At 35.4% G+C, this 22,659-nt stretch overlaps 1 protein-coding gene across 3 annotated transcripts in view; it reads left to right on the forward strand.

Moving 5' to 3' along the window:
- The window catches only part of CNTLN (centlein), a 196,365-nt gene that overhangs the window by 168,152 nt on the left and 5,554 nt on the right, over positions 1-22,659 (forward strand). For all 3 annotated transcript variants that reach the window (XM_074570561.1, XM_074570562.1, XM_074570563.1), the window contains 4 exons: positions 556-693; positions 1,044-1,229; positions 17,918-18,103; positions 19,458-19,535. In XM_074570561.1, coding sequence (XP_074426662.1) covers positions 556-693; positions 1,044-1,229; positions 17,918-18,103; positions 19,458-19,535 — 588 coding nt within the window. The remainder of the gene's footprint in view (positions 1-555; positions 694-1,043; positions 1,230-17,917; positions 18,104-19,457; positions 19,536-22,659) is intronic.

Below are 22,659 nucleotides of genomic sequence, written 5' to 3' on the forward strand. Positions count from 1 at the left end.
TCCCTGTTACTTAATACTGTCAGGAAAACTTTGTGATTAATACTGTCAGGAGAGCTGAATGATTTTCTAGGAGCATTGGTCTATTTCATTTTACCCAAAATCAGTGTTTGCATTGTATGGTAAAATGATAATAATTATCTGAGAGGCTTTATAGACTATTAACTTGTAGACATTTATCATTTTCTTAGATGAGTTTTAATTAATGGTTTTAGCTCTGATAGAAGAAATGAGTGGAAGTTGTGGTTTACTCCCTTTTGCACACACCGTAAGAGTAAAAAATACATACAAACAAACAGCTCTGCAAATGAAGAGCTTTTCTTTACACTTAATAGAATTCATGACTTTATGTAACAAGATTGTATGCAAAACAATCTCTACTGGATTGGCAGCAGAGATTTATTAAAGACTGTAATTTCAGAAAAAGGTACTCTAATAAAATTATTTAAATAATACAGGTATGTTTATGCAATATAGGTAAGCTTAGTTTTGATTTTATTTTCATTTTTAAGTTTTATATCTTAATAGTCAATGGCTTTTGACCTTCCATTATTTCAGGTTAAGGCACTGGCTGAAGACTGTTCGAACAAAAAAACTTGCATTGACTCACTGAAACAAAGACTGAATGTAGCTACAAAGGAGAAGTCTCACTATGAGCAGATGTATCACAAGGCTAAAGATGAGTTGGAGAAAAAGGTACATTAGAGATGTGGTGGCTCCGCCCTGGAACTTTTTCATACCTCACTTTCAAATGAAAAGTTGCAAGGTCATCAGCTTAGACTTTCTAAATATAGAAGGGGGAAAAAGAACAGAATAATAGTAATGTCTTTTGCTGATTTACTTGAATCTGGAATTTAGATGCAGACCTAATGACTGAAAATGAAATTACTTTTTCCCATGAAATTACATTTTATATATTGCAAGTTGAATGTTGTGTGGTGTTAACTATTGTGTGGGAGGTTGGTTTGTTCATTCATTAGTGGTCTACCATACCTGCCTATCAGCTTGTATCATATCACTGCTGTTTGTCTGCGGATATATTTCAGGAACTCAAGCTTAACAATCTAGAGAGCAAAATGATTGAGACTGAATATGCCATGACTGAACTTGAGGCTACTGCATCTCAACAGCTACAGGGCTTGGCTAAACAGACTGAACAGGCTTTGGAAACTGTACAGAAGAAGCTGCTGCTCACCAATGACAAAGTAGAAGAGTTCATGACATTTGTGAAGGTTTGAGTTTTGATTTTATTTTGAGTGTTCACCTAAATAAAGGTATTCTTGAGTGGAAAAAAAAAATGTTTCCAGTTCCTGCTCTGGCCCGGTGTCAGTTCTGAACTGGTCTAAACAGGGAGAAAGAATAAATGTCTCTAGGTCTCTCTTCTGGACTTCTGTAGAATTCCGTAATTTTTATTAGTCATCTTTTTGTATATGCTGCCAGTGTACTTGTTCCCAAGAAAAAGTGCTTAGTTGTATAGCAAATTACTCTGCAGGAAACAATTTCCCAACACATTTAAGAAAATAATTCATATCTGTTGATTAGTGTGAATGATGTTATTTTCCACATGCACGTGCTTTTTTATTGCAGAAATGTTAAATAAGGAAGCCCCTCTATTGCAAAGTTGAAAGCAGTTTCAAAAGCAGTATGTAGCATATTCTTTTCTTATTTTGGTTAAAACTTAACAGTCTGCTACAGCGCATCATGCAATAATACTGTGTGGTGTTATACAGATCGTTTCATCACACTGCTTCAGCGTGTTCTACTGAATGGACTAATCTGTGTTTTGTAACTTAATATTTGAAATACACATATTATATATTTTTCTGAAATATCCACTATGTCCCTAAGAATTATGATGCCTATTCAGTATATATCTGTCTTGAATTTAGCTATCTACTATATACCTACTTTCAGATAGTGTTATGTCTTACTAACCCATGGAACAGATCCACTTCTCTACTGTTCTTGAATTCCTGTTGAGGTGAGCTGCTTTCAGATATATTTGAGCAAGTCTGGTACCATCTGAAGTAAAGAGCAGTGGTATTTTGATGCACTGTAAAAAGACGACATATATAGTTATCTCTTCATTAATAACGTTCCACTGTAGATTGAAATTAAGTAACTTAAATAGTTGTGCAGTTTACCTTCTTTCTGTCATCAACAGGTAACACGTCACTCTACATGTCAGTTTTCAGACCTCTGGCATTGGCCTGAAACCATCCCATGTTCAATTCAGCTGCAAAATTCACATCAACTTCATTATGAAAAAAGTCTGAACAATGTTGAATGCACTTTAAAATCCTAAATTCAAAGAATTTGTAAGCTAAAATATCTAAGATGAAAATGAATGAGGATTGAATTCCATTTAAAAAAAGTGCCTAATATTTAAAAAATTAGTTATTTTATTTTTTAAGTTTATGATTAAAATAAAAGCTATCTTTTATTTGCCTTGTTTCATAACCCTTGTGGAAGTGGAATAAAACTGGTCACTGTGGTCCTGTGATTCAGAAGTATCTTGCCTATTCTTGAACAAACTGTTATTTTTCTTGGGGGAAAATGTGCTTTCTTCTAATACACAATGCTTCCACTAAGAGGAAGAAATGAGTGTTCGGTCCACAGCTGCTTTCTTCTTTTTGGCTAAGTATGGGGAAGTCAGAATTAATGTAATGTATTATCCATTTTTTTAATGAAATACTCCTATGTCATTGATGACAGAGAGATGCAATTCAGTTTCCTTTCAGGCTGCTATAAATTTTGGAATGTCTTCATTGAATAAACTGAAGTAGCAATTATAGACAAACGAGATAAACAGGTGTTCATACTATCAATACTTTGCGTACTTCCATAATGACAAGTTTGTCAAAAATTAGAAAATAAGAAAGTAAAAGGTCTTCTGTTTTCAAAAGTAGTTGTAATGAGGAAAATCACCTATTAGCAACTATTGTGATATTTCCTTTGTTGTTGACTAAGATGACTGCTTCTCTGTTAGTTACCATGAATATTCATGGTTGTACTGCATGTGAAAAGAATGTTAATATGTAGTTTCTCTAGAAATAATAATAATAATATTTAGCTAATAAAGTTAAATACGTAGTTTCTTCCCTGGATAAAAGAATATGTGTGCATATTTCAAGTCACATTTTTGCTGACTACTGTTACTCTGCAGAAGGATTTTTTGAAAATAAGGATGCTGTCTGTAAGTCAAATATTGATGAACAGGGAGTTCCTCAGTAGACTGCTTTGTTTAGTTAGGTACTAAATATTTAGGGGAAAAAGTTCTCTGAAATCAGATTTTATTCACAGTATACCACTATAAAAAATATAGTTGAAAATTGTTGGCGTTTCAGTGGAATTTTGTAGTATATCAAGTAAATCCTGTTCAAATACCTCTCATGTATCTGATACTATGACCTGCATAGGAAGATCGAGGTGGCACAATAAGAAGTAGCAGTACTCCTTCCTGCACCAGCTCTTCTTTGAAGTCTGGTCTGTCTCATTTCTGCTCTTTCCTTCCAGGTAGCTGTCAGTTTTCCCCTGACCTGGGTTCTTCCTCAAGTTCCAGTAACTCAAATAAGTTTTTCTGTATAGAGATCAAGCTTAATCAAGTTCAAACTCTCTTGCTTAACCTGTTTAACGTATTTGTATAATGTAACCTGTTATCTTTGACTGCTATTCTGATCACCTCACAAGCCTTACTTGTTCTTCTGAGTAATCTGCTCCTCATTAATCAATTGAATGCAGTTACTTTTTCTAGCCCTTCCATGTCTCTCATGACATTATATAGGTCTTTTTTTAACATAAAACAATTATAGAATTTCAGCGTTGCTAATTAATAGCTATAGCTATTAATAGGACAACAGAGGAACTCCAGAGAAGAGAGTATCACTCTTTCTGTTTATAGCAGACACTGTTACTTACCCTTAGTGTTATTGATAACTCAGAACCACAGGATCTTGTATCCATTTGGATCAATATACTAAGTTACAAAATGTGGGTGAGCGGTTTCTGGTAGAATCCTGATATACACCACTGGGTCAAATTAGAGGATATGATGCGTCACTGATTAAGCACATATTTGTAATGCTCCGCATTGCTATGCGGGGCCCAGTTTGGGACACTTATGCAACTAAATAAAATTGCTAGATTGTAAAATCTAGTAATAGTTTCTAAAAATTGTGGAAGAAATAATTACAAACAAAAGTTGCAGTATCCAATATGTTGTAGTTCATTACCGGACTTATATTTGTTGGATTGTGATATAAGGATCAGATGCTAGTCCTAAATTACATTCAGTAGGAACCAATAGGGAACCTAAAATAGGTTGATTCAGAGCAGCTCATTTCTCCAAAGCTGTTATGAGGAAGATACAGGCTGGTAGAAAATACAAATAGAAATTGTGCGCTGTAACAGTTTAAGTAACCAAAAAAACCACAGTTGCATAATTAGAGGGTAGGTCCTTGTAAATATCTGTTTCAATTTGATGGGAAAGAGAATACAATATGTAGAAACAAAAAGGCAATATAAAAGAATTGGAAAACAGATTATTGATAATAACTGGAAAATATGAGCAGCAATAGAGTATAAAGGATGTAGAAGAGGCTAAAGATATCAAGATGAAATCTGTGAGTAGCAAGGCCAAGAACAATAGTAAAGGGGAATGATTTAAAATGTACTAGTATTGAGATAGCTATTACAGGGCAGATACAACCCATTATTAGATAAAACAACTCTGTAACTGTGTAAAGATAGAAGTCTTATATGAACATTTCTGGTTTGTATCTGTAAGGAAGTAGGCTGATGTTATATGAAGATGATGAAACATCCCCAGTCCATTAGTAGCCAATGGAAGATTTTAAACAATTTCTAGAAAGTAGTATATTTAAATTGAGAACTTTTGTAGCTTACAACTTTATAGGGTTTAGGGTTAGGGAATTTTTCTCTTGCTGATCCTTATTTCCAGTAAGTATTCAAAGTAAGTGTAAGTATACTATAACACTGCCATGAGTCTAAAAGAATGATAATATCACAAAAGGCAGTTAGGTATTTTTAGGTCAGTTAGTCTGACCTCATTTCTAGCTAAAACAAAATCTGATATGAAATTCAATTCTTTAAGTGTTAAAGCATAAGTATAGTTATACTTCCTAGAATGGCTTTATAAAAATAAGTTGCATTGAATAAATATGATTTCTTTTCTGAAGACAGTACAAGTCAGTTGATAAAGGTTGCTATTAATTTTAATATACTGTTTTTTAAGATGTCTGACCTAACACTCAGATGTTCAGATAAAAAATGTAGGCTGTGCAATATCAATAATATGTTAAATGGATTAAAAATGGCCTGTGTGGTTGATCTGAGAAGTAATTAATGAAATTTAGGTGTTTCTAGAGTTCTGTAAAGATCAGAGCTAAACTAGATTATTAAACATTTTCACAGAATTAGATATCAAATCCTGATAAAATTTGTCAATGGCATTTATGAAGACTGATAAATAATGATGAAAGTAAGGCCATAAGTATAATGTAAGCTAGGCCCAATAAAACATTTTTATTACAGAAGAACACAGACTATCTGTAAGAGAGACAATGTGGCTTTGAGAGTATTTTAGATGGCTTTTATAAAGTTACAGGTTTTCAGCCCATCCAGCTTCCATCAGCACCATAAATTCTCTTTGAACAGTGCATCCAGTTTCTATCATGTACCATTGTTCAATATTTTCTATAACATATATTGCACTATCGGATCCTCAGATGAATCTTGGCAGTCACGTGCAGCACAGCAACCAGAGCAAAATGTTCTTTCTTGTGTTTGCAGTACCTGTGATAACACACGCAGAAAAAGGCCACTAGATCAAGTTAAAAAACTGCTATTAGACTACTTGACTGGATATATATCGAAAATAAGGTACAGCGTACTAGTTTGCTATGAAACTGTCCAAAATCTTGTCTAATTCTACAGGAATTCTGTTTTCCTGCATTACTGTATTTATTTTTTTTTTTAGCTCACCTAGACTTTGACCGTATATTGCTGTTACGGACCCTTGTAAGCTTAAGACTCGGTAGTGTTGTCTGTCCCGTTCAACTTGTAAATCAGCAAGACTCATTTTTATAAGTTAATCTGCAGTGATGGCATCCCCCTGGTCATGAAAATATCAGAGCTTTTTTGACCTTGAGAAAGATGTTTTGAAGTTTTCATAAGGCACAACTGTGGCTGTAATAAATAGGTGATGGTGACTGAATGCTTCAAAGTCAGCTGAGTGCATTTCTCACTTCCATCATGCCTCTGTGATTTGGGAGTTGTGTACCCTCCACAGAGGATACCCACTGAAGCACAGTTCACATCTGGTCTGTTCTGGCACTGTTCTTGATAGGTCCCCAGTATAACCATCTGATAGAATTGACTGCCAAAATCAAGACCCATGGCAGTTTACTTGGCAAGCTTAGTGGATCTACTTGGGGATCTAACAGTCAACTCTCGTAAGACATCTGCCCTCATTTCTGCTACTCAGAGCAGGGCTTAAGCTAAGTGCATTTCCCCCTTGCTCTGATGTTTGACATACAGCTACATGCAGCCACACATGTCAGAGGCCTTATTCCACCTCTGCTTGTCCGGGTGATGTTCTGCCAGTCATTTGCCATTCAGTCAGCTTACCTTATATCCCTAGATATATATAGAGAGATATATATCCCAATAACCATCTTACCTTTCTACAGATTACCTTGAATCCTTGCATCAATTTTGCCATGGCATATTTTCTCACTGCTATCTTGCGCTGTAGTTTAATATGCAGTTCAAGATAAGTTACCAGTTCTGTTAAAAAGTTTCACCTCTGAGTGACCCACCTCTGAGTGACCCCCACTGCTCATTCCTGCCCCTATGAAACTTCCTCTCTCTTCCATTTATGAAATGTCATCATGAACATTATATGGGTCAATTGTAAGCTAGCTTATGAAAATCTACTTAACCTTTTGAAAACCCAGAGCATCAGCTTTTGTGTACCACAGAGGGTCAGAGCATGCTCAGATTTACGTGGTTGCAGGCTAGAGATGCTGGGACTGCCCATTAGTGGCAGAGATAATCGAGAATGTCCCATGAAACTTCTTCCTCTCACAAAGAAAAAGTCTAACTAATGACTCACCACTTTCATGTTAAAAAATCTTGTCATTTGGCAAATTCCTGTTATTTACCATCATTGGTTTTTTTCTCTTCAAATGTTCTGCGTTGGGGAAGGTAGGCCATTGCCAGAAAACACGTTCTTCTCAGAATGGCCATATGCAGATGACATCCTATTTGCTCTTTATCTCAAAATAAAAATAATAATAACATATTTTAAAAAAAGAATTAGAGATAATTAGTAGTTGGGTTGGAAGGCTCAGATATTTGAGAAAGATTCTGTTGGGTTTTATCAGCTCCTTTCCAACAAGAGAGCAACACAAGTACACTGCTTCTGCCTGTACCTCCAGCTACACAGTCAGTTCTTTGGATAGAAGTAAATCCTTGCAGAGGACTCTCAGAATTTTCTAGTTATGATGAGACAGTAAGAAATAGTCTTCGCAGGACGTTTCCATTGGTGAATGTATTCTCAAACCCTGTGGATGCAGTTTCGTTGGAAGTACTACTGCTCCAACTTCTTCCAGGCCCAGGGTGTGCAGAACATGCTTTTTATGTGGGCACCCAGATGAGGTATGGGATACCATTTGAATGATCATTTGTTTCTTCATGAAAAAATGCTAAGCATAGTAGATAATTGTAAAATTTTATAATTGGCAAAAATGGACTCACTTATTATTGAAACAGAACTATAGTTTGCTGTGCAGATGAAAACTGATTTATTTTAAAAATTTTACACAATTGTATATAATCTGTGCCAGTTTGGAAGTGTTGTTTGAACAAACAAAGGTTTCTTCAGTAGGTCACTGGGATATTTTACAATCAACAGCAGATAGTATCACTTACATAAATCAGCACTGTCAGTTTTGATTTGAAAGTGGACACCTTTAATGTGACTTCAAGTTGCTAGAAAATGTTCCCCACTGGGAACACTTAAAAGGCAAAAGATAAGTATATTTCATTTATTACATTCCAAACTGTCAACACTTTACCTAGAAAAGTATACCCTGAGTGATTATTTTGTGTTGTATGAAGTAGGTGATGAGTCTGCCAATCTGTGTTCAGTCAGAATCAGCATAATATTTGGTTACAGGGATGCATTCCAGCCTGATGAGAATCAGTGGTCTTATCTGCAGAGTACACATCTTTAAGAGAAGGTGTCCTATATGCAAAGCAAAATTTGTGTAACTGAAAAAATATCACCATTAAAAAACCCCAGGCATTTATTGCTTCTTTTTCACTAGGCCTGCTGCTTTAGGAAAAAAGGAGAAGCACAGCTTTTATTATGAAGTACCAGCCTTTCTTGGTTCTTAGAAGAAATTGGTGATAAATTAAGCTAATCTCCATCAGGATTACTCTGCATCTGGGATTTAGGCAAATTGAATCAGAGGCCTGAATAGTGACAGTGAATATCTATTAGGCTGTAAACAGAATAATAGGCCCTGTGAATTTTAATGAATGAAGTGAATGGGTGAACTCTTACAGTTTACAGAAGGCGTGTGGTTAGTGATGCATACAGTATGCCAGGAACAGCATATAATGTAGATGTCTTAATGGATAAAATCTTGATTATTAAAAATGAAGAATAAATAGAAATATTTTGAAAAGCTTTTTCTTACTCTTCTTTTTATTTGCTTTTTAGGCTTAGAAGGATAGCACTTCACTTTGTTTTTTACTATGATAGGTAAAGATGATAACAGATGTAGCTTAAGTTATGTTGATTTTTTTTTATTAACTGTATTAAGAGTTTAGAAGAACTGGTTTAAGTGATTCAACCTATGTAATCAAATAGCAAGGTATGTCAGGTTTCTGTAGCTGCACATGTATGTCTCATGCAAAGTTCAGATGCATGCGTGATTTTGTTGATGTTAGTACTACTTTCATTTTTCTTACAGTGCCTGGGAACCATTCTCATAAACCATGACTCTCTAATACTTAGATACTGTGTGAACAGATCCAACTAACTTGAGGTGAAAAGGAAACTATTTTCACCAACTTGCAAATAACTTCCTTTCCTGCCTAATGAGTACAAATTATATAGTAAAGGCTCTGGGCTTGAAGCCATTGCAAAACTTTTTGGCAAAATGACAGGAAAAGTGGCAAAACTTTGAAAGGAGGAGAATGGTCTCCAGTAATGATTTCTTTAAGAGTTCGTGTAGAAATAATTGTTCAATGTATGTTGATCAGATTACTAAGAAAGCAAGCACAAGCAGAGAGAACGGAAAGCACCCATATATAGAGCCTTGTGTAGTCTCCATGGTAAATTAGAAAGGAGGAAGTTGAGGGGATCCCCCAACAGACATGCTGAAAAAGCTGCAGAGAGGTGGGAAGAGTCCTAGGAGGGTGGAATTGTAAGAAAACAACAAGTGACAGTATTTTAAGAAGTCACAGTTGATAAGATTTATGGCACTTTTTTAAGAGTATAAAGAATGCCAGAGCTGACCTCTTAAATTAGGTTTCAAACCGGTTTGTTTGAGCAGTGCAGTGGTCTTACACAGGGCATCTGGTTTATAGTTTTTATGCTCTGCATGTGCTTCTGCAGAAACATAGCATAAGCTCAGACAGTGAACTGAGCATCAGGAAATCTTGGTGCTCTTCACATCGTGGTAGCTGACCTGCTATGTGACCTTTGGAGTGTTGCTTCACCTCAGAATTTCTTGGTCTGCCCTGAATATTCTTTGTTTGCCATGTCCAGTATAACTGTGCTGACTTTGTCTGCCCTAACTGTTCAGATAATAAACTCTCTGAGATCCCAGGCATCTCTCACTACATGTGTGTGAAGCTCTGTCAGTGCCTTTTTTCTTTTTTTTTTTCTCTGTGTAAGTAACTGTAATATATGATGTTTTAAAGGAATGATACTGCTTTTGCTAGCACCTGTGTAAATCAGAGGTAATTCTGTTGAAACTAAAGAATTTACAGCAGGGAAAAAATTAATGTAAATGAGGTAGGACTTAAATGCTGAAGTAAATAGGACTTTAAATTATTGTTATTGCCCATTTCACATAAATATAATTTTAGAAACCAATATATTTTGACAGAAATATTCTGACTGTCATCCCATGCTGATTATACATATTTCAACTAATTTTCTGCTATAAAGAAAACTATTATTTTTTTCCTGTTATAGGTCACAAAACATCATAATTGTGTTGAAAATTTAGCAACAGTACAATGAAAACTATGGAGTGTTTGCTGATACCTAAAAAGAAGGTATAAGTCTGAAAACATTTGGATCTACCGCTTTTGACAGTCTTAAAGCTTAAGGTACAGGAGAGATTGGATAACTGTGAAGCTGCAATATTATATATGACCAAACGGCCCTCATATCAGTAAACACCTGCTGTGTGTTCTATAAATGAGGTGCTCAGCTGATGCAATAAGAGGGGCTTCATTCTACTTAAAGTTATGTAACAAAGAATGCTATGAAAAGAAACAGATTTTTAAGACAAGATTTCAGGCATAGATGAAAGTGTGATAGCTAAACAGTTATCAAGTGAGGATTAGATTAGAAAATTAGATTAGAAAAGAAAAAGAGAAAAAGCTGACCAGTAATACAAAACCCCCTAATTTTTAATCACAAAGGGAATTTTAAAACAAGTAAGCATACTCTTAAGTATATATTGCGTACTTCTCTACAGAAATATTAACTACATTGTAATTGGCCAGAATAAACCCATTGCTGCATCTTCGTTTAAATATAGTTTGTTTTGAAAACAATCTAAAATTAATAGCTGTCCATCACTTAAGTCACTTCTCTATTAATTTGTAAATAAATTGAACTATGTTTTAGGACATAGCACAATGTATTTAATTTCCTTTCTTATAAATGTCAAATATAGGTTGAAATATTTTTATTATTCTTCCCTATGGTTTTCCGCACCTGGAGCTGGTTAAGAAAACACAGTTGTAAGAACATTTTCAATTTTGTCCTTGAAAATAAATTATTATAAAGAAATAATTTGTTTTCAATAGTTTTGAATCAAGAAGGAATACTATTTTGGTAGAGGATGTGGGATGACATTGGTAGCAAAGGGATTTTTGAGAAACGTGGACAAATACAGCATTTAAACAGCTGCCAGCCAAGTGAGACTTTCTCCCCTCTGTTCTCCTAATGGCAAGCAGTAATAATGCAATTTAAGCCAGCATAGTTGTACAAATTCAAATCTTACCAGTGATAGGCATCAGATTACCAAATTTTAGGCAACAGTTTCTCATTTCTGTCATTGTACCTCAACATTCTTCTTTCTTATAGCATTTTAACTGTTTTTTGGGTCTGCAGTTCTGAATGCCAGGAATCTGAGTTTTATGTTCAAATACTGAAATCCTGAGGCCCCTTTTATGCTGTGTGACTCAAGGACTTTATCAGTAAAGTGAATTTAGCTTTAGTAGTTGAAAAACAATACTGTGCAAATCTGCCATCACTTTTCCAGATGTTCTTACTATAGTTAGGTTTGGGATATTACTGAATTCACCTTTTCTAGTTCACAGCCTGTCATCCATAGCTCAGAGCCATGAAGAAGGCAGGGTTGGGCGAGGATGCTGGACTGCAAACTGGAGATAGCTTTTGCCAGAAGGGTAGAAGAGGACGGTAACATTTTAAATGACTTCAATTAATTTTTCAGATCTTGTCTGTTAGATCCTTAGTTATACTTATGTGTTAATGGATATGGAAAATCAGGTTGTACAAACGACTGCAGTATCACATTATTTTGTATGTACCTACTGCAATTTCGTAGTCTTTAGGTAAAATGGAATTCTTGCCAGCCTTCAGGTGATGCATTTCTTCCAGGCAATGTGTGCTTTCATCTTCCACTGATCTCTGTGAAGTTGTGAGCACTATTGTCAGTGACAATCAACCTAAGATTGTTTATTTTAAATATATCTATCAATCTGATACCTACCTATCCACTAAAGGATATATTTCTCCCTTTCAGTTCTTTATTGAATTAGCCTTTGAAAATTTGCAGCTCTGCTAGCTTTTAGATATATTGTCACTCTGATATTCCCTTGAATGTGTATCTTTTTGTTTTGCTTGGGTTTTAATGCATTCTATAGCTTGTTTACTTTATTCTTAATGGAAAAGATAATAAAAGCCTATGTTAATTCCTTTAAATATGTGCAAATAAAGAGCTGAGCCACGTAGCTTGAACATATACATTCACAAATTTTAGAACTAAAGCAAAACTGTGACTGAAGACAGGTAAATAAAACCAACACACCACATTATAAATGTGACCTGTGTGACATTGGTAAAAGAATGTTACTACCACTTTAATATTTGGCAATAGCATTGTTGGTCGGTACTGAATACAGAAGTTGGCGGAGGAAGATAAGACTGGTCTGTATCTCCTCTACACCTTTACCCGCTACTTTCAGGGCATCTGCTGGAGTCTCTGAAATCACATGTGATCTCTGGGGATCATAAGAATTAAGTTAACCTCCTGAGGCTGACTCATTCCCATGGGTCAGAATGCTACATGTTATAGCCCTTGGCCAGACAAATCTATTGCAGTGGTCTGTCTTGTCTTTATTTCTTGTCTACACTCTTGTCCCTTTTCTGATTGAAAAAAAGTTATGCCTAGAAGGTGTATTTGTTCAAGTGGAGGAGCTAGTTGAGGTAACTTAAGTTTTATATTTATATGTATATATACATTACTTTAGAAGAGGTTTTCTATTCTCTGACATACAGCAATCATGCTGTGAGGTGTTTACATATTGTTTCTGAAAGTATTCTGCAAGTCATTTTTAGAGGTGCAGTAAGAACCAAATAATTGTACTTTCACTGAAGAAACTTGAATGCTTGTTTCATCTGCTGAAACAATGCATGACATCATCTCTTTGTTTTACTTTGTGCATTCATTCTGTTTTGTCTTGTTGATCATGAGCTATGTGGGGGTGGTAATGCTTTCCCAACCTTTTACAGCACTAGGATCTGCCCTAAACTTAGGCCAGCAATAATTGTGCTACTATAAAAGTAGAGAATTTCTTTAGACTCAGCATTCAGTTCTGTGAAATTCAGATCTTATTTTCCACAGACAGGTGCAACATCTTCACAATACTTCTGTTTCTTTAGGAAACTTCTGGAAGACAATTAACTCCATCCCAACCAGACCCAGCACAACATTATTACTGTTGTACAAAGCACAGTAAAGCTTAAAATTTTCCATAACTAACATGAGCCATGGCTTCTGCCGTGAGATCTGCACCAGTGCAAGACTGAAATTTATCTATACATAGCTGCAGTGCTAGCATCAGACTTTGGTTTGTCTTGGGGCCGTTAAGTTTTATTATACTACAAACAATAACAATAAGAATGTGCAAATTAACATGGTAATTACAAGAATAATTTTAGGCATTGGCTTGGTCATATGGCATTACTTGGGGCCATTGATCAATTTGTGTCAATTCCAGGATCAACCAGTGTCAGAGCTTTTTGGGATGTAAAGACCTTATTAATAGTGTATTTTCAGGGTCAGTGTATCTCCTCAGCTTCTTTGAATTTTTGATGAAATATGACCTTTTAAATGAAAGAAGACCTTTGGTTTTATGCATCTAAAAACTGGCAAAAGATCTAGTGCTAAGTGTTTGCATGCGGAGACCAAAATTAAAAACTATTATCTTCAGAATTAATATAAAGTAAATAAAGTAAAAAGGCTTATAAGGGAGATATTTTAGAACTGTATGCAACCCAGTAGATATAATATATACTATATCACCATATGGAATTGGTAGATAATGCAACAATTGCTACCGATTAAAAAAAGCTGGGTACTTTAAATCCATGTTGTTAGAATTTTAAACTTATTTTTTTCTAGTCAGACCAGTAGCAATTGCACTGGTCTGACAAGATGTGTTTTCAGGAATTAATCAGGGATTCCTATTCTAGTTGTCTGGTAGCAGCTAAGTGTGTCCCACAGGAATAACTCTGATGGTAACATCTAAGTTGGGAAAATGGCTTTGCTAACAAAATATCCCCTGGATTTGACACCAAAGAAAAACAAAGAGAAAAGATCAAGTCCTAGTATTACTAGTACTAATAAAGGCATTGTTATCATACATCAATATAGTACTGAAGTCATATTCTGCATTGATTGCATTGCAGGCAGTTTGTACCGCCTATGTATGCTAATAAGTTTAAAACCAAGCAGTTCTGAAATACAGAGTGGGAAATGTTTTAGTTTAAAATCCTACACTTAGCTCCAGAATGCATTATATCACTTTCTTAATCAAAGAATGATATTATACTGGTTTCAGTACACTCACCAACAAAACCTGTGTTGGTTAATTCTTAGGTTTTTGTCATTTTCAGTTTGGAAATGTCTCTTCCTAACTCAATTAAAGACCTGTGTGGCTTTGACATTGAACATTTCTGTAGTAAAGCATGAACTGACATATAAATGAAATCACTAATATGTAAACAATTTAGCGTATAAATACATTAATATATGATGGATGAGGATATATCAACAGAAAAAGCAATGTAATATCATAGGAGGGCTATAATTTTTTAAGGCACTTACCCTGTGAAAAATGTATAGCAGAACATTATTATTACGACTTAATAATGTCAAGAAGGCAGGTTCAAAAATAGCTGGTCTCTGACAGTCTGATTTGAATGTCCATGAAGTAGCCTTATTTTTCACATATGGTATGTATTTCACATATGCTTTAGTGTATTAGAACTGCTCAGGGAAAAAAGGAATTGAAGTGCAAATCCTCTATATATGTGATCTACCGTGATTATGTATAACGTGTATGCTTGAGTATCAAAATCTGTTACTTGTAATTTTCTCTTTCCTTGATTTTTGTTTTAACTTCCTTTTTTTCTTTCTTTCTTTTTTTCTCCCCCTTCCTTTTTCTGTTTTTGCTTTGTTTTTTTTTAAATTTTTAAATTGCTCTATTTGGGCTCTTTTTGGTACCCTCCTTTCTGGAGCTCTGAACTCAAAGACAGGCACAGTCGAGTTGCAGTTTCTGGGTTCCACTATTGCTATCGGCTTGTTCATTCATCATGAACCTCTTTTGGCATTTGGATACATCAATAAAATTTATCTAATAATAACATAAGACTATTGTCTGGCAATGTTTCTATGTTTTCTGAGATGTTCAAGTTAATGTTTATTTATTATCATGCTTTTTTTTTGGTCTGTGCTCAGCTGTTTACCATTATTTTTAGTCTTTCCATGTGCCTTTGCAGTTAATTTCCTTGATGTTTTACTCCTTTAATTTACATTTCCTCTTTGCACCAGTATACAAATGTGCATCTTTTAGCCTCATTACCTGTGTCTGAGGGAGATCTCCTTACTTATAAAATTTGGGAAGCTGATTCAATTTTATTGAAAAAGAACAGTTGAGCTTATTTTTCCATTGTCGAATCCATTTCCTACATGTTGCAGGTGCCAATTTACTGTTGGACCATTTCAAATGCTACAAAAACATGCTGTGGTTTATCTGTAATTTTTTTTTTTTATACTGTTTGCTTTTCTACTTGGGGCTCTCTCCCTCTTAGTCTATTGCCTTCTATGAGCTTGTTCCAAGTTGCCCCAGCTCCCTTTCAAGTTTCCTCATTCCTTTCAGCTCTGTACTTGCAGACAGGTCTATGTACAAGGTGTTTTGTCGGAAATACCGTGGATGGAGGGAACCACACTTGAATCAGAAAATGAGACAAACTTCAGTGTACCTCTTCTCCCCAGATTTGTGGCAGGGTAATTTTATTTTTAATAATTAAATTTTAGCTAAATACAGAAAACTGTTAAGTTGGGAAATGGTAGAAAAATAAACAAATCTTGTGATCGGATGAATCTGTTGTGCTTTCTTTGACATATATCAGCAAATGCTCTCTAATGACTGTATTTTGAATACACCAGAGGCTGTAGAATACTTTACCCCAAATGCCAATAAACAGGCTTCATAATTCTGCAGTCAGTTTCTACGAGATGAAGGCATTCTGCAGAAAAATAATTTTCAGGAGTTAATCAGCTACTGGTGCGAGATAGTTCAATAAGATGAGCCCCAGATATGACGATCGAAAGAAAACCTTATTTTCTCATTTTAAACTCAGCCAGGGTGTCTGTGTTGACAATCACAGTTCTGCTTGAGTCATGGAAGTTGAATATGCTAGGAGCATTCTTCTGACAATGAGTTACTGCTCTTGTCTCTCAGCCAGCAATTTTTAAATAAAATTGTCGTGCTCTACTTTTGACAAAACATTTTTGTCATAGTTTCATAAATATTGAAACAAAATAACTTCAGTTATACAACCGATGATTTATACTGATGCTTAGTGTTATTTCACCAAACCAGAGAACTTTAGGAATAGGAGAGGCAGGAACTTGAACCATCAATTCTTTGTTGTGCAGTTTGGCTCATGTTCAGCTGTGGAAGGTATTATTCAAGCTCAGTATTTGTGTGGTGTTGGGGAGCAGAAACCAAAATCAGGTTTGGATTCCATTCAGCTTTCATTCAGGTCAACAACGTCTTTTCCGCAGGATGTTTCATACTGTTTCTTTTATTCTAGTTTTAAATAAACAAAGGAGAGTGGCCTCAGCCCTCCTGAGTTTCTTCTTTCCCGTTAACTGCAAGTACAATTTTTTGTCTAGTCATCTCACTATTTTTTCTTTTCCTAGGTTTTTACATCAGCTTTACTAAATCCCAGTAATCCCTTTTTTCCATTCCAGAAAACGGTTCTCCTTTCCTATCTTTTAAACCTTTCAAACAGTTTTATTTTAATAGCATTCTTCTGGTTTTTCTGGATATTTTTTTTAGGCTGTGAGCATCTTTCTGGCTTAGCATTTCAGAAATGATCATAGAAAAATTGTCCTTTATTATTATTGTCTTTATTAGTCACTAGTAGTAATAGTAATGACAATAAAGGCAGTTTAATCTATGCAGCATTAGCAGCATCAGACATCCTATCAGCTGTAGTTCTTGCTTAAAACTAACTAAAAGTCTTCAACATCAGAAATGGGATCTAAAATTGAGGCTTCTCTTGGCACCCCTGCTTCAGACCTTGTCAAAACCAGGATTAAAGAATAATTGCAGTGGTTCTGGTCTGGCACCTGATCTTCCTCCCACCACCTGGGCTGGTATCTGTTTGAAACACCTAATGACTCCTAAGAGCGCCCTTGCAAAGAGTCTGCCTGGCCCACATAGTCCTTCTTTATGGACCGGCTGCACAGAGAATACAAGCCCTTCCTGTGCAAGCCTTGAATAATAATACGGTGGACTTGTGTGCTCCAAGGGTATGCTGCTGATCAACGAAGGATAACCGCCACTGTGATGATTTAGGTTGTAAAAATTATATGGGTAAGAATCAGTAGCCAGGGTAGTTTTGGAATTACCCTGTCTTGATGGGAACCAAAATTTCAGGCTTTGAATAAAGAGGTATACTGGTGTTTCTTCATGCAGTGAGGTATGGATAAGCTTTAAAAAGATCTCTGACCACAGTAAAGCCTGACACTTCTGTTGTTATTTCAAGGACATTTCTGGTAAACTGGATCAGGAAACGATTTTTAATTGATTCTGCAGAAGGTGCTTTGTCTTACTACTGATGGCATTATGCATACAGTTACTTTGCTAAAGACATAAAAAAAAACTACCTATATTTAAGAACATTTTCTGGTTTAATGTATCAGTTCATATTTTGTGTTCTAAACACCATGTTACTTAATGTGAGCATATATCCTATTGAACCAATAACACAGAATGAAGATAATTCCCATCTAAAGGGTCTTAGTCTAAATGATACTGTTTTTTCCACAGTGTTTGCATTTTAAGAAAAATTGCAACGGAGAATTTTTTTGCTTGCATCTTCCAGGCTTTAACCAGAGAGTTACAGCAAAGCGTACAAGAGCTGAGAAGAAAAATCAAACAGGCAAAAAAAATGGAAGAAGTGAGAGCATGCAAAAAGGGTCTTTCCCAAGAGTCTGTTCAGTTGGCAGCATCTATCCTTAATGTTTCAACAACCGATCTTGAGGAGATATTAGAAGTAGAAGATGATGAGGTAAGTTATTTTAAGGACCCTTCATTAAAAAGGCGGTAGATCAGAAGATGCTGTGTATTTCCATTCTTGAGGAAAAAGATTTCTAGGTAAAGACTGGAATTTCATTGCGCAGCATCCAGCACAAAAAGAACAGAACAGTTGGATTTAAATAAAAAGGTCAGGTTAGAGACTCATAAGGTGGCAAGACTTCGGGCATGCATAAATAAAATATAAGTATACTGTTTCGAGCAGGTAGACGTAGAGGCATTATTTGAAAATCCTTAGTAGTTTCCTTTTCCAGGAGACAATTTGGCAGATTATACATTTTAAATAGACTTCTGCATTAATGAAAACAAAATTAGAATGTGTCTTCCTGTGCCAGATTGATTCCGTTGATGCTTCCTTTCTTGAATTGTGATATCTATTAAAGGTATTTATAGTAGACAGATGGTTTCTGGGGAAATCCATTGCCTTTTTTTGTTGATTCTGTCATACATTTTACTATGAAATATGTGGTAGTGTTTCATCAAATCACTCTATTAAATAGAGATACAGTAATAAGATTTCTTATCCAGATTTATTTAGGCTTGATCAAATAATATATAAAAAAGCCTGTGCACTTACTTTAATAAGAGCTTCTAGGAGTTAACTATTATTGGGGTGTAAAAGTGTTCTGGTGATGACTTGGGTTTAGCCTTATTGGAGCTTTATATTACAGAATTCACAAAAGAGAGTTTTCACGTTGGTTAAATAAAGGTTCGTTGTATGTGTATGCACTGATACGGATTACACTCATGAATACAAATAAAATGGACCAACATCTACCCTGTTTACTAACATTTATACACCCCTGTAAAGTGATTAATTTTGGCAGAATTGTTCTATGCTTACCTCATTCACAAAGTAATTTCTACATCTCGTATCTTTTGTTGTAATCACTGTTGTGAATATATATGTAAAACACAAGCATACTTAGCTATAAATGGAATGCAAATTTAAAATACCGGCAATGAATTTACACTACACAAATTTTAGATATATAATCCATTTGTCACTTTGTAGACTCAGGAACCTCTAAAACTTGTAAACTTGTAGTATTTACACATTGATCACGTGTACACCTGTATATTCGTGTGAAAAGAACATGCTGTTCATGCTTCTAGGGTCATACACAGATAAGGGTAGGTTTATAAATTTAACAGAGCCCTCATACTTGGTGGATATGCTTCAGATAACTAGTTTTGCAAGCATAGTTCCCACTTCCACATGCTGTTTATTTAATGTATATTCAGTTACACATTTCCTTTAATGTTCGTTAGGTTCTTCTCAGGTGGTGTCAAAATATTGTGTCTATGTTATATTTTTCTATTTTTAGGAAACAGCAAAGACAAAAATGGAATTTGAAAAAGATAAAGAATGGCTGCAGTATATACAGAAACTTCTTGAAGCACAGGTGCTAAATATATATCTTCCCTTAATGAATTATAACTTTACTTTCTGCTCTGAGTGGCTACGTGTTTTTAGGTTGTAATTATTCTGTTGCATTTTTAATTATGTTGCTATTGATGGTCCCAAACTATACTGTGATAAAGCGATGTAAAATCCTTGTTTTGCAGTGTTTCCTTTTTATTTCTCTTAAAATAAGAGTCACTGGATAAAAACGAAGAGATGTTAACCAAGGGTTTGTGGTGGCTAACTTAACCACTGAAACCAGTGAAACAATGCTGGAGAAAACAAGCACAGATCTTGGCAAATGTGTTAATTGGATTATTGAAACAGTGTGTAACGCTTGCTAGAGTGAAAAGGATCCATTCTCTCATACCTCTTAGGAAAAAGAGATTTTTTATTATGTGCCTTTAAAGTTAGTAGTTGATATGGACACCTGAGGAGTTCATGGGTTTCAGTGACCTTTTACTGTGGACCTGTTTCCAGTCAATTCATGTTTTCCTCATAGCCAGACAGCTGTTTATTATCGTGTCTTCTCGCATTCTCTACAATATTTTCTACTGAGACCTCGAGCAGCTTGTTAGTGGGAAGTAAATATTGATTTGGCATCCTGTCAATGCAGAAAGAATGAAAAAATTTCCACCAGAGGCCCCTCAAACATTTTCCTATCGACATTTTCTGGGCAGAGAGGAAAGCTGCATAGAGGATGACAAGGCTGAGACTAGCAGAAATCCCTGAGGGGTCCATTGAGACTGCCGCTGTGACCTGTGTGATACTTTTTCTTCTCTTTCAAGTCTTTTTTTTAATACACACGGAGTCTGCTGGGATGCTCCCCTCTTGTAAGTGATCAAGGGCAGTTTATTGGCAGGTGAGAGCCCTGCTTTTCTAGCCACAGTCGGCTTTTGTTTGGACATCACTGACAACATACACTGACTCTTGAAACTTTTCCATTATATTTTAGTTGTCTCCTTTATTCAGATGATGGGTAGCTGTTGTCTGAAAAGAAATAAAATTTGATGTATAAATCCAGTGTTCCTAATGCGTATTCACTAGCATGGGTCTGTTAGCAGTGTAGTTCGTTTCAGTTAAGAATGTGAATGACTGAAAATATTTTGAAAGCCATTTCAAGGGAACGCTCACATTCAGATTTATATATTTTATCATTAATAGCTTTTGTGTCTAGATTGTGTCCAATGACCAGATTTTTAAGAAATGACAGTTTTCCCCTCTTCCATTATCAAAACTTAGTACCATTAAGACTGTTTAATTGCCGCAGTGGAGGAGATGGAAATATCTGTTTGCTTTTACTGGCTCTGTCAGAAATACTGGCACTTTAATTTAACCTCATAGTGTAACATGGAAGCAGTAAATGCACAAATATTTCTATTCACTAAATTGCCTTCATTTTAAGAATTATTTAAAAATTTATAAATGTCAAGATTCTGTCCATATTATGGGCTACAAAATAGCAATCTTATTCACGGAATATGATGAAGAATTCTTATTCTCTTTCTTCGTTATCATTCTTTGGTAAAGCATTAAGAAATCCTAAGCAGAATTTTATCACTTCTCTTCGCCTGATACAGACAGACAGCAAAAACCAGAGCACGGAGACCAAGGGGGTTGTTGACTATGTAACCAACTGTATTAGGATTGCAAATGTTAGCTAAGGATAGAGGAGCTCATTGCTCTTAGCTGTATAAGTTTCTGTACAAGTTAGTAGTGGTTTTCAGTGGGTTTTGCTCCATCTTGTGGGGCTCGTCAGGAGGAGCTCTGAGAGTAAAAGTAATTCTTGGTAAGCCGACTGTCTTTAGAATTGCAAGGGGATTAGTGATTTTTGGGACCAGCCAGCTATGCTTTTCATTTCTGCCCATGCTAAGTTGCACAGATGGAAATTGCTAAGATTCCTTGGTCTCCATATTTGGGAGCAGCTCACAGAAGAGCTCTATGTCCTTTAAAATGCTTAACTCATACCTTGTAGATAGTTTGGTTTTGCATTGGTAGTAGCCATTGGTAATATTTAGTAGGCATTGGTAATAATCTCTGATCAGAAAAATAAAGCTCATGGTGAAGTGAAAGCTTTCTGTCAAGACTTTGCTCATAACAGGCTGCTTACTTAGTGTTACGGGTTGGCAAATTGCATACCCGCTTCTGTCTTGAACAGAGACGGAGGCTTGGCCTTTTCTGTTATTCTGAGGAAATGATCAGTTGAAAATTTCATCAGATCACTTAATATTGCAGTTTGATATAGTGTCTTTTTGTGCCATTGAGCCAGGACTTGGGAACATAATTGCCCAGCAGTATTGATTTAATTGCCTAGGTTTATTTGTGGACTCCTAATTATTGACTGGAGGTAAATTTAATGGAGAAACCTTTATGAACACTGGGAAACTGCTGCTGTTGCTGTTATACATAATGAACTGCATCATATCCCTTTAGATCATTCTTCAAGCTAATTTTATTCCGCTGTGACAGTACGATAACGTTTAAAATGTCATAGACATTTTATTTTTATTACTGACATACGCCATTTTACTGCTGCATTAGAATTTGGGGGGGGGAATGAGGGAAGCACTAGTTGCTTTTTACTGTCATTTTATACATTCCCCTAAAGTGTAATGATAAAGATAGCACACCTCTGTTATACACTTCATCTGTCCCTTTATTTTTTATACTCTTATGACATGAAAAAGTCTAATTTCTGTCAGCTTTACAAGAATATTAACATTTCAGTGATAAATATTTTTGCATTCCTGAGGCTCACAGACCCCAGTCAGAGTTTGTGTCCTTGTTTTATCAACTACTATAGAAACACGTGGAGAAACTACACCATTGCTAAGAAGCTTACAAGTTGATAGAGGCATCATAGAGCATCAGCATGCTATTATGTAAATAAGAATCATATAATTGAAAAGTACAATCATGTTCTGAATTCTACCAAGCTGTTAAAAATCACTTATTGTCTAAACCTACATCTTGAACAGCCAACAAGTGTTTTTTCAGTTGCCTTTTTGTATTTGTACGTTAACACCCAATGACTAGAGTGTTCTCAGTAAAGCATAAAAATGAAACATCTTAATAACTGACATTAATGTAAACGGTAAAAAGTTCTCTTGCCTTTGAAGTACATG

The sequence above is a fragment of the Larus michahellis genome, chromosome Z (assembly GCF_964199755.1).
Source record: "Larus michahellis chromosome Z, bLarMic1.1, whole genome shotgun sequence".
Lineage (NCBI taxonomy): Eukaryota > Metazoa > Chordata > Aves > Charadriiformes > Laridae > Larus > Larus michahellis.